This window comes from Giraffa tippelskirchi, chromosome 8 (assembly GCF_054371585.1).
Source record: "Giraffa tippelskirchi isolate mGirTip1 chromosome 8, T2T-mGirTip1v1.2.pri, whole genome shotgun sequence".
Taxonomy (NCBI): domain Eukaryota; kingdom Metazoa; phylum Chordata; class Mammalia; order Artiodactyla; family Giraffidae; genus Giraffa; species Giraffa tippelskirchi.
In genome coordinates, this window is record NC_137282.1 from 111,303,747 (window position 1) to 111,317,059 (window position 13,313).

The 13,313-nt window shown below is 40.0% G+C and overlaps 1 protein-coding gene across 1 annotated transcript in view; it reads left to right on the forward strand.

Annotated features, from left to right (window-relative positions):
- Positions 1-13,313, forward strand: part of LOC145517656 (beta-hexosaminidase subunit beta-like) — a 31,548-nt gene that overhangs the window by 9,949 nt on the left and 8,286 nt on the right. Inside the window, exons 3-7 of the mRNA XM_081520648.1 lie at positions 2,921-2,986; positions 7,157-7,203; positions 7,463-7,573; positions 11,109-11,210; positions 13,084-13,213. Coding sequence (XP_081376774.1) covers positions 2,921-2,986; positions 7,157-7,203; positions 7,463-7,573; positions 11,109-11,210; positions 13,084-13,213 — 456 coding nt within the window. The remainder of the gene's footprint in view (positions 1-2,920; positions 2,987-7,156; positions 7,204-7,462; positions 7,574-11,108; positions 11,211-13,083; positions 13,214-13,313) is intronic.

The following is a 13,313-nucleotide window of genomic DNA, read 5'->3' on the forward strand; positions in this document are numbered from 1 at the left end:
AAGACCTGCTGTTGCCTCTAAGGAAAGTAGGGGGAGTTCAGTGGGCATCTCAAAAGGGATTTTAGTCTTACCTATAACATTTTATTTTTTAAAAAAGGGGAATCCATTGCTGTTATTTGCATGTATACCCTTCAAAACAACAGTGTGGTGCAAAAAGTATAGAAAGGGATAATTGAAAGAAAGATGCCTTCATCCCACCCCAGGGAGCTTATCAGTGTTAAGACTAAGAATTTGGCTTTGAAATAAAAATTCTATAGCTTATTTGTCCATATATTTAGGAACATAGTCTCCTCCTTACTGCTTTATATGTGTGGTTTTTGCATTGGGTTGAATCGGAATCCTTTTAAATATCAGCCAGTCCTCAGCTGTTGGAAAATAATTGGCATCAGGTATATGCCACATTGGAGAAGGCAATGGCACCCCACTCCAGTACTCTTGCCTGGAAAATCCCATGGACGGAGGAGCCTGGTGGGCTGCAGTCCATGGGGTCACTGAGTCGGACACGACTGAGCGACTCCACTTTCACTTTTCACTTTCATGCCCTGGAGAAGGAAATGGCAACCCACTCCAGTACTCTTGCCTGGAGAATCCCAGGGACGGAGGAGCCTGGTGGGCTGCCGTCTGTGGGGTCGCAGAGAGTCGGACATGACTGACGCGACTTAGCAGCAGCAGCAGTAGCATATGCCACATATTAATGGTTTTATATAAGTCTTTGTGCTGACTGATTCCAGGAGATCTCAGAACTGGAATGTGGCAAAAACTGGCTTTTAAACAGTGACCAGTGAAATGGTGAGTTCTATTTAAGTAGCTTAAATTAAGGATTTAATAGAGGGGAGGAATCATGATTGGACTGTGGTCATAATAGCAAATCCGTTCTTAGCCTGGTCTTCAGCTAACTCACGAAGGTTCGTCTGATGGAAAGGCTTCCTAGTCAGAAGATGGTCATCTAACTGTTGGCTGTTGCTAGAGCTGTTTTCCCTATGTGTGGCCAACTGTTACGCGACACCCTGGGTGACGGTGGTGCAGGGTGATGATGAAGCAGAGCTACCATGTTAAATCAGGGACCTGCAGCCCTCGAGTGTCTTTACTGCTGCAAAGTCTTCCCTGTCACATCCCTTTAGCTTTCAACCTCTCTGTGCTTTGCGGTGCTTTACTTGATCTGGGGATGACTCCACGAGAAGCCTTTCTAAAGACTGAAATGACTGTTGGGGCAGCCTCTACTTGCAGTGCTTGCGCTTAGTTGCACCTCGGCATGGGGCATCTGAGTTCCCCAACCAAAGACTGAACTCTATCCCCTGCATTAGAAGGCAGATTCTGGACCCCCAGCAAGGACTAGCAAGTGCATGTTAAGGAGGATTCAGGACTGTGTTAGGGGTGTGTAGGTACAGGGCGAGTAGGGGCACGGGGAGAGCACGGCCGGAGTAGAGGAAACTCGGGCCTCACGGAGCAGGACCGATACCAGAGGCTTCATCAAGGAATTACGGGCACTGAGGAGTTTGCCCTTGACTTCAGTTCTTAGCTTAAGTGAGACCCTGCTCTGTAGAGGGGTAGTGGGAGAGAACTCTCCAGGAAGGGAGAAGGAGGAGTCACGGCGGCAACACCCAGGTTCCTGACTTGAGCTACTCGGCTGGCTGGAGTGAGGAGAGGGAAGAGTTCAGTCTGGGGCTTGTGGAGTTTAAGGAGGAACCTACGGGATTTCTGGGGCTTCCCTGGTAGCTCAGCTGGTACAGAATTCACCTGCAGTGCAAGAGCCCCCGGTCGATTCCTGGGTCGGGAAGATCCCCTGGAGAAGGGGGGATAGGCTACCCACTCCAGTATTCTTGGGCTTCCCTTGTGGCTTAGCTGGTGAAGAATCCGCAAGAAATGTGGGAGACCTGGGTTTGATCCCTGGGTTGGGAAGATCCCCTGGAGACAGGAAAGGTTGCCCACTCAAGTATTCTGGCCTGGAGAATTCCATGTACTCAGAATTCCATGGGGTGGCAAAGAGTCAGACAAGACTGAGCAACTTTCACTTTTCACTGGACTTCTAAGTGAGGATATACAGAAGGCAGTCGGAGAAACAGGTTTGGAGCTCAGGAGAAAAGAAGGATCCAGAAATAGCAATGATATGTTTTGGGAAATGTACTGTGTATCATTGAGGGATTAAAAGCAAACCTTTTTTTTCTTCCAGTTTTATTGAGACATAACTGACACACAGCACCATGTAAGCCTAGGTGCACAGCATTATGATCTGACTTACATACATCGTGAAATGATTATCACAGGAAATTAGGGAACTTCCATCTCATATAGATACAAAATTAAACAAAGAAAAACATTTTTTTCTTGAGACTCTTATGATCTACTCTTTGAACAACTTTCGTATATAGCATACAGCCGTGTTAACCGTGTTCATCATGTTGTACACTACGTCCCTTACACTTATTGATCTTATAACCAGAAGTTAGTACCTTTTCCCTGCCTTTGTCCAGTTACCACCTGCCTCTGGTAACCAAGAGTCTTCTCTCTTTTTCTGTGAGCTTGCTTGTTTTTGAAGTACAATTACCTTACAACACTGTTAATTCCTCTTACACAACATGGTGATTCAGTATTTCTGTACATTTTTACACATCAGCCTAACTCGTGACTCTCTTCTGATGGAAAGGCTACCTGGTCAGAGACTGTCCCCTGATGACTGGCTGCGGATAGATCTGTTTTCCCCAGGTGCCACCAGCTGTCACACGACACCCTGAGTGGTGGTGGCCTTGGAGGGTGGTGATGAAGCAGAGAACTTTTTATTCTTTCCTGGTTTTTTGAGGTACAATTGACATCACATTATATTAGTTTCAAGTTTACAACCTAATGATTTGATATTTGTATATAATGTAAAATGTTACCATCTGTCAGCATACAGGAAACATTTTTCTTTTTTCTAATACAGATAATTTACTTGTGAAAGGACCAGTGGCTACGCTCACTGCCAAAAGAGTTTGGGGAGTATTACGAGGTAAGTGCTATGGGGTTTCATTGTTATTTTCTAGTAAGGAAATAGTTTCAGTTGCCACTTTGGGAAATCAAGCATATTAATAGCAAAACTTTGCTTCCTTGGGCCCTTTATAGATTCGTTGTGTATTTCCAAAACAATTTCCATTAAGTACTGTACGTACCACTTAAAGAAAGATCATTTGACCTTTTAAAAATGTTTGAAGGTTATTGCATTCATAATGCTGCAATTCCTTGATGTTCTTGAACTGTAATATTTATAGAGTTATAAATGGCCCTAATCTGCTCCAACTAGATTTTGTTTTATCATCCGTCACCCCTTGTCACCTTCTGTAGCAAGCATGTCCTTTCTGTATTTTATTTATTTATTCAAACAACAGTGTACTCATATTTTTTTCTGAACCAGTCTATTAGCGCAGAAGCAGAAACACAAAGAGGAAAATCATGGTCGCAATAAAACATGTCCAGCCATGTGTGGTGATGTTTTCTGCTTGATATGATAGGATGCTCATGAGCTCAGTGCGGCATGAATGCACGTGCCATGGCATGTGCGCGTCCTTATCGACTCAGCTCAGTTCTTCTCCAGGGTCTCCTTTCAGCAGTGCAGTTGCACTTGTTCTCCTTGTCCATGTTCAGCTGAATCCACTGGGGAACTGGACGATTCTTCTTCTGTTTCTTGGCCAGGAATCATTTGATCCTGGGAGTCTCAAGAAGAGACGTTCAGGAACAGAGTCAACTACACACACCACGGTGACCTAGAAAAGAAGAGAACCCTTCCCCCATTTTAAATTCCTGTGAATTTAGAAGTATAACAAACTTTGCAGGAACGCTGTGAAAAGATAAAAATATACTCCAGAGTGATTGGAGGCAGTGAGCAGAGAAGAACCTTAAAAGCTTTTCCTGTGACTTTCAGTCTGAACTTCAAAGTTCAGGCATTGGGACATTTACTTTTGCTGTTGGAAAGCTGCCGCGACCTCTTCTTTTAAGAGGATAAGATTTTGTTTCACTGGCTTCCAAATTAGTATGGTTTTGAAAAAGGAGAAGAATAATTTTCTTTAATGTGAGCTAACCAGCCAAAGTTATAGTAATTAAAAGGAAAGAAGGCTTTGGATTTGCCTCAGGTTGAGTGTTACCTAAAATAAAATAATCATTGTTAATGCTGTTTTATGTCATAGTAATGTATGATTGTGATCCTATTAAAAATAATGACATGAAAATAGCTATAGATACCGCCAAAGTAACTAAAGATATTATCATCTTGATAATTGACATATAATGGGATGTGATGTTCAACTTTTACCAGTCTGGTCTGCCTGTCTTGTCTGGGGCCTGTTAGGGAAGTCAGCTTTATTGATGTCTGCCCTCCACATAAGAACTTTTGAGAGCGTTTTGTGAATCTAGTCCAGGAAGTCCTTATTTTCCACTTACTGTCAGACTTTGAAGGTAACAAATGTGCCATAAATGATATTTGAGTGTACTGCCACTTAATAGAAAATTCCAAAGTTATTCTGTATTTGGGGGTAGGAGGGAGGCATAGCCAAAGCAACTTTGAACTTTTTATTCTTCCCTAATTTTTTTGAGGTATAATTGACATAACATTATATTAGTTTCACTTTTACAACATAGTGATTTGATATTTGTATATAATGCAAAATGATTACCACAGTCAGTTTAGTTACCATCCATCACCACATATAGTTAGAAAAGAATTGGTTTTCTTACGATGAGAACTTCTGAGATTTACTCTTTTTATAAACTTGCAAATAGGTAGCACAATATTTATTAATTACAGTCAGTATGCTGTACCTCACATCCCTAGGACTTAGGCATATATGAAAGACTGTACTTTTTGAGCCCCTTCACCCACTTTGCCCACCCCTTACCCCTGCCTCTAGTAACTACCAATCTCTTGTTTATATTTATGGCTTGGTTTTTCTTTTTGCAGATTCCACATCTAATTGAGATCATGCAGTATTTGTGTTTCTCTGTCTTATTTCATTTAGCATAATGGCCTTAAGTTCCATCCATGTTGTTGCAAATAGCAAGATTTCCTTCTTTCTGTGGCTACATAGTATTCCGCTGTTTACGTATACACCCCACATCTTTATCCATTCATCCTTTGATGGATGGGTTGTTTCCATATCTTGGCTGTTGTAATTAATGCTGCAGTGAACACAGAGGTCATATATTTGGGGTGGAGGGATTCAGTGTGTTTGTTTTCTTTGGATAAATACCCAGAGGTGGAATTGCTGGATCATGTGGAAGCTCTATTTTTAGTTTTTTGAGGAACCTCCATGTTGTTTTCTATAGTGGGTTCAGCAGTTTATATTCCCATGAACAGTGCATGAGGGATCCTTTTACTGCATATCCTCGCCAACACTTGTTATTCCTTGTGTTTTTGATCATAACCATTTTAACAAGTGTGAGGTGATATGTCCGTGTGGTTTTGGTTTGCCTTTCCCTGATGGTCAGTGATGTTGAGCACCTTTTCATTAACCTGTTGGCTATTTATGTGTCTTCTTGAAAAAAATACTTGTTCACAATCTTCTTCCCATTTTTTAATTGGACTGTTTGTTTTTTGCTATTGAGTTGTATGTGTTCTTGATATACTAACCCCTTAATAGATACATAATTTGCAAGTATCTTCTCACCTATGGTAGATTGCCTTTTCATTTTGTTGATGATTTCCTTTGATGTGCAGAAGCTTTTTAGTTTGGTGTCATCCCATTTGTTTATTGTTGCTTTTACTTCTTTTGCTTTTGGTGTCATATCCTAATCGTTAATTCTTTTTTATTGTTTAGTACAGTTCACTAGTGAGGCCTTCTGGTCCTAGCCTTTGTTTGTTGGAGATGTTTTATTACTGTTACCATCTCCTTACTAGTAATCAGTCTCAGATTCTGTTTCTTTGTAATTCAGTCTTGGTAGGTTTTCTCTCTAGGAGTTTATTCATTTCTTCGAAGTTGTCAAATTTGTTGGCGTATAATTGGTCATACTAGTCTCTTATGATCTTTTGTGTTTTTATAGTATGTTGTCACATCTTCTCTTTTATTTGAGTTTGTACTACAGGGAAACCTTGGAGATATTGTGGGTTTGGTTCTAGACCGCTGCAGTAAAGTGACTATCTCAATAAAGGGAGTCACACAAATTCTTTGGTTTCCCAGTGCATATAAAAGTTATGCTTCCACTATACTGTAGTTTTTCAACAGTACAGTGCAACAGTAGTGCACTAGCATTATGTCTTAAAAATAGGTACATACCTTAATTTAATAATTGTTGTCATTGTTTAGTCATTAAGTTATGTTCGACTCTTTGTGACCCCATGGACTGTAGCCCACCAGGCCCCTCTGTCCATGGGATTTCCCAGGCAGGAATACTGGAGTTGGTTGTGTTTCCGCCTCCATTTTAAAAATACATTGTTGGTGAAAAATACTGATCATCTAACAATACAGAGTTGCCACAAACTTTTGATTTGTAAAAAACACAGTATCTGTGAAATGCAAGAAACTGAAGTACAATAAAGTGAGGTATGCCTGTATTTTAGGTTAAAATTTTCCTTAGCAATATAGTTGTCAGCTACAATCATGAATTTTGGTAAAGTCAAGGCTAGATAGAGGAATTGGCCTGTAATATAGGGAACAGTCCACATGCATAAAAAAGTCTCTGCAGGTATAAATAAAACACTGTAAGTTGGGCCTTTATGGTTTCATGGTGTTTTCTGAGCCTCTTAGCCGTCTGTTAAGTTTAGGTACTGATAGCTTATGGTGAAGGGTGTTAGATTGCTGATCTCCAAAGAAGATTCATCTTCGGGACCAGGGACCAGGCTTGCTCACCCAAGAGCTTTTGTGTAGCAGAATTTTATTAAAGTGAAAATGGAACAGAGAAAGCTTCTGACACAGATATCAGAAGGGGGATGGAGAGTGCCCCCCTCCCCCCCACTATTTTTTGTGTTTATCATTCAAACACAAACACGGGTATGGCTACACTAAAGTAAAGCATTTTTTTTGGATAGCAGCAGGGATTTTTTAAATTGAGCTTTGATTTTAGAGAATGTTACAGAGTATAACATATTAAATTTTATTTGCCTTTTCTGGTTATGGTTCTGTGTTTGGATAATATATCTTTATTGTCTCCTTTATAAATTAATGCAATAAATTATAAATTTTATTTTCCTCAGGTTTAGAGACCTTTAGCCAATTGATTTATCAAGATTCTTATGGGGCTGTAAGTATGATTATTGTATGTTACTAACATTACTGGGTAGACCTAAGAAAACATTCTATAGGAAAAATGTAAACTTTTTAGCTATTGATTGCTTCTTGAATGTTTCTTCTCCCCAAGTGTGTCTCTTACATGGTAAGTATCATTTTTACACTTTGGTTTTAAATCAATCTCTTATCCAATACTTGCATAGACAGGTGTAATCATCATTAAACTTGAGAAAATTCTAAAAATAAATAAAAGTGTTTTTTTTGTCTTTTAGTTCGTTGCCAATGAATCCAACATTGTAGATTCTCCAAGGTTTCCTCATAGAGGAATTTTAATTGATACATCTAGACACTTTCTGCCTGTTAAGACTATTTTGAAAACTCTGGTAGGTAACTATTTTAATCCATTGTCTGTTCTGAAGGTTTGTTCATGTTGTTACTTTATGTTGGTCACGATGCTGTTGTGCTGGTTGGAACAAGGGATTCATTTTCCATATACTAAGTATGTTTCCATATACTAAGTGCAAGCAGTGGACTTTCTTCCCTCCCTTCCCTGAGAAATATATTACCTCTGCTGAGAAGTGGAGGCTGCCCTAGGGAATCACCCTCTTGTCCTCATTGAGGTGGGAGAGAGGCTACCTCAGTATTCAGTCAGCATTATTAAGAAAAACACTCAGTTTTAATGCTGCCTATTGGCCCTCTATGTAAATCTCAATTGTCAAATCATGGGTTGAGACTTTTCATTAGGAATATGTCACCTCTAGTTGCTGCTGCTGCTGCTGTTGAGTTACCCCGTCCGACTCTCGGTGACCCCGTGGCCTGTGGCCCACCGGGCCCCTCTGTCCGTGGGGTCTCCCAGGCAGGAGCACTGGAGGGGCTGCTGTTTTCTCCAGTATCTCCAGGTACTGACCTTTAATTTTGTGACCTCCACTTACTGATTTTTAAGTGGCCTAGAAAGGAATCTGAGAGCAGCTGTGTAACTAAGAAAATGTTCCAAAGAAATACGGAACGTCAGGTGGTGGGAGCTGGGAAGCAAAGTGGACAGGAAGTCTTTTCTCTTACTGCCTTTTTATTGGTTCATCCCTCCTATCACTGTCAGTTTGTGAGGATCAGGACGTTTTCCTCCCATGTTTTCCTGTACCTTCAGCGAATCATCTATGAACATAGCATGTTATAAAGTTGTTTTTACATTTACATTAAAACCTTTATTTTTTTCTTCCAAAGACATTATTGTAATTTTTAATGAAAGAAATACAGGCTTAGTGTAAAAAAAAGTTTGAACATAGATATACATAAAATAGTGATCACATAATCTCATTTACCAAAGACTGACATAAATTTTTATGTCCCATTTATCTCATTTTAGACTTAAGGAATGAATTAACATATGATTCTTTTTCTCTTGAAATGTAGTTGACATACAGTATTCTATTAGCTCCAGGCATACTAAATCATGGTTTGACATTAGCATACATTATGAAATGACCGCCATAATAAGTCTGGTATCCATCTATCCCCACAGAGTTATTACAGTATTATTACATTCCCGGGGCTTATTTACTGTGTAGCTGGAGGTCCGTTGCTCATAATCCTCTTCACCTATTTTTCACCCACCCCCTTGCCCTCCTGGCAACCGCTCTCTGTATTTGAGTCTGTTTTGGTTTCATTTTGCTTTTTAAGGTTTCACAGATGAGAGGGATCTTTGGGATTTGTCTTTCTCTGATGTATCTCTGATGTATCTAACATAATATCCTCTAGATTTACCCATGTTGTCACAATGGCAAGATTTCATTTTTTTTATGGCTGAGTCCACTCTATTCTGATAGGAGAACTTATTTGCATTTAAAGTTATCATTGGTGGGTATATACGTGCTGTCACTTTGTTAATTGTTTGGGTTGTTTCCAGAGTTCTCCTTGGCTCCTTTTATCTCCTTTGGCTCTCTTCCCTTGCCGTGTGACGGCTCCCTTCAGAGCCATGTTTGGATTCCTTTCTTTGTGTGCGTACCTATTAACAGGTTTTTGGTTTGTAGTTACCATAAGGTTCATATATAACAGGCCCTGCCTCCTGTGGCTGCCTGCTCCATGGGTGGGCAGAGCTGCGCCCTGGGGCAGCTGCTGCGGGACTGGCTTCGGGACTGGGGCTGGCCTGTCGATGGGCAGTCACATCTCTGGTGCTGACCGTCTAGTGAGGACTCCAAAATAGCGCTTGACGTCACCCGTGTCAGCAAGGTCCCCAAAATGGCTCCCTCCACTGCTTTTGTTCCCAGGGGGATTCCCAGTTGTCTCCTGCCTCTCTGGGAGGCTAAGATCAGCAAGTGGTTCTGACCCAGGCTTCTTAAAAAGTACTGCCTCTGCCTGGGGACTAAGAGCCTGTGAAATTTGAAAAGCACAATCTGTTTCTTGTAGCCATTCAGCTCTCCCGCATTCAAGTCTTGCTGGCCTTCAGTGCTAGATGTTTTGGGGGGCTCAGTGTTCCAGTGTTGGACCCCCCACCCCCCGGGCTGCAGAGCCTGATGTGAGCTTGGATTCCTCACCCCTTTGGGGAGAACCTCTGCAACTGTGATATCCTCCCATTTGGGGGTCATCTACCCAGGATTGTGGGTCTTGACCCACTGACTTGTCTCCTTGTGTTTCCATCTTCATATCTTGTGTTGTGAAGAAACCTTTTCTGCCAGGCTTCAGGTCCTTCTCATCGATAATTGCTCTTAATACTTGTAATTTTGCTGTGTTTATGGCAGGAGGTGAGTAAGAGGGCCTTCCTGCTCCGCCATCCTGCCACATCTTGAGGAGGGAGGCTATATGTTTGATTCTCTGATAGGGAAAGTCTCTCCACTTACTTTCTATTTTGTTCATATCATCATTTATATTTTATATCCATATTATATTGTTTATTCCTCCAGAGTGTACATAACATCAGTCTCAGTGTCCCCCAAATTTCTGACAATGTTAACTGGATTTGTACTGTGTATGTGCTGAATTTCTTTCATTTGTAAGAAAGGGTTGGCACTCAAACCTCAGTACAGTGGGAATGGTAAATCCCATTTTTCCTCTGCTCTATTCCCAAACACCACAGTAGTGGTGCCAAGAGCTACTGGGAATTCATGAGCTGGCTCTCTTCCAGTAGGGCAAAGTTACAGCTTTGATTTATGATATGAATTGTGTATAGGCTTTTTGAAAAGTGAAAAGAAATATACACCTTTTTCACATCCTTCCCTTGTTGAAAAGGAAATTTTGAAACAGACACATTGGGAACAATCCTGGACATAGTAAATATTAATAAATTGAAATGTGTATCTGTGGTATGTAATTATTTTTCCCTTTCCTCTCCCCCTGTGTGTGTTCTTTCTGTGAGTCGGCTTCTTTTTTATTATAGTCACTAGTTTGTTGTATGTTTTAGATTCCACATATAAGTGATATCATGGTATTTATATTTCTCAGTCTGACTTACTTTACTTGGTATAATGCCCTCCGAGTCCATCCATCTCGTAGATAGTAAAATTTCATTCTTTGTTTTTGCAGAGTAGCATCCTTGTATATACGTACACTACATCTTTATCCGTCCATCTGTTAATGCACACGTCGGTTGCGTCTGTATCTTGGCAATTGTCAATAATGCGGCTGCGAACACTGGGCTGCATGTATCTTTGCAGATTAGTTTTTTTGTCTTTTTGGGGGTATGTATACGAAGAGGTGGAATTGCTGGGTCATATGGTAAGTTTTATTTTTAGTGTTTTGAGAAACCTCCAGACTGTTGGCTGTTCCAGTGTACAGTCCCCCCAAGAGCTCACAAGGGCTCCCTTTTCTCCACATTCCCACCAACGTTTGTTGTGTTCTTTTTGACGATAGCCGTTCTGACAGGTGTGAGTTGATCATCTCCTGGTGGTTTTCAGGTGTATAAACGTTCACCCTGTCTGCCTGCAGGACGCCATGGCTTTGAATAAGTTTAATGTTCTCCACTGGCATATAGTGGACGACCAGGCTTTCCCTTATCAGAGCATTGCGTTTCCTGAATTAAGCAACAAGGTGAGTGATTCATGTTACTGCTGTTGGTGTGCAAAAGCTTTTGATGTGGTTTCCTTGGAAGTTTGCAGCTTAAATGTTTCTTATTATGGACAGAATTTCAGTGTAAAAGTTAGATATTCATGGTTTTAAATTTTTAATACGCTATTGCTGAGCATTTTAGGTCCACAAAACTGGTCTGGTTTTGTAATTGTTTTCATAAATGTAAACATTTATGGGGCTATACGAATAAAAATTTAAAAGCTTAATGGATGTAGGAGACCTGAAGCATTTGTGATTAACATAAGGTTAAATAATTATATTTATCAAGTAGTCCATCTGTATAAGTGTTTTAAACAGAATTGTTCTGAATTCTGTAAATGACAACTTCTTTTCTCTCTATAAAACTGTATGAAGTAGGGAATCTTAAGAGATAATGGCTTCTTCGTAGAGATAATGGCTCCTTCATAGAATGGCTCTTTCGTAGAAAATAATGGTAGCATTAGAAGTGTTCAAATTGACTGAATTATAGATCAGTAAAGCAAGCCTTACTACTGTCCCATTGAATCCCCTGTACTACAAAGCTAGTCACTGAGCCAAGAGAAGCTGCATGTCTCATGCAAAGTGGTAGTTATGAAGGGGCAGAGCCATGACCCTCAATTAGTCCTCTGGTCACAATTCCAAAGCTTTCCTTAAAGTTTTGATGTAGTGTGGATTGAAATCCTAGCAGCATTCCTGTTGTTGTTTGCTTTTAATATGGAAAGCTTCAAACATACACAGAAGTAGAATTTAATGAATCCCCATTTCCTAATCACTCAGCTTCAATAATCAAGTAATGGCCAATCCTACACCTATACCCCCTCCACCATTATTTTGAAGGTAATCTCAGACACCATCTCTTATTAGTTAAAAGGCCTGTTTAAAAATAACTCATTATCACGGCTAAAAAATTAGCAATAATCCAGATAGCCAATCATTATTCATGTTTCCCCAAGTGCCTTTTTCTTTAAAAAAATTTTTTTATTTGCAATAGGATGCAAATAAACTCCATACACTGTGGTCAGTTAACATATCTGTTCTATGGGTGCCCATCCCTGACCATGTCTTTTTATTTTTCTTTTAATTTATTATTTTCATTGAGGAAACGAAGCTCAATTTGTCCTGTAGTTTTCCACAATCTGGGTTTGTTGATTGCCTTTCCAGTCTCAGTATGTTCTTCTGTCCCCTGTATTTACTGTAAACTTAGATCAGGTCTTGATTCAATACAGATTTGATGTTGGGATTGGGGAAGGCAAGACTACTTTTTAAGGAGTTGAGCATTTATTTATATTTATATATTTATGCCTTGAGAGATGTGCCATAGTAATACTTTTAATGGACCTTTATTTACTACTGATATTGAGATCTAATTTTTCAAGAACATAAAACAGGACCAAAGGTAATGTTTAATGAAACAAAAAAAATCAGAGCATCTCAAGGGGAATTTTTACTGCTGGCAGTAATTAAAGTGATCTTGAACGCCAACAGCTATATTTTGTAATAATGTGTGAATTTTGATTCTAAAATTGACAAGGGCAATGTATTCGGAATTTTCACTTTGGAGTAGAACATTTTACTTCCGTTTTGTCATGCAGTCACATGAGGTTGAAATAGTGTGATGGTAGACACTGCTAAAACAAGGTGCTGGTTCTGTCAATAGATAGTTTTGTCAATAAATCTGGAATTAACCCAAAGTGTGCTGAGAGCTTACTGATAAGATGCAGTAAACAGGCAATTTAAATGAGTCATCCAACATCACATAAGACTTTAATACTTCGTGATACCTGAAAAGTCTGCTGGCAGATACCAAACAGAACTGTTAACAGCTCACACATTTTAATAAATGTGACTTTTACAGGGAAGCTATTCTTTTTCTCATGTTTATACACCAAACGATGTCCGTACAGTGATTGAATATGCCCGATCACGAGGGATTCGCGTCCTGCCAGAATTTGATAGCCCTGGACATACGGAGTCTTGGGGAAAAGGTAAGGAGTGTGTTTTATGAGTTGCTAAAAGTGAACACATGTGCTCCTGCATCTCATGACTTGGTGTTTGCTTATTTTGTTCTTATGATTTGCACAAAGG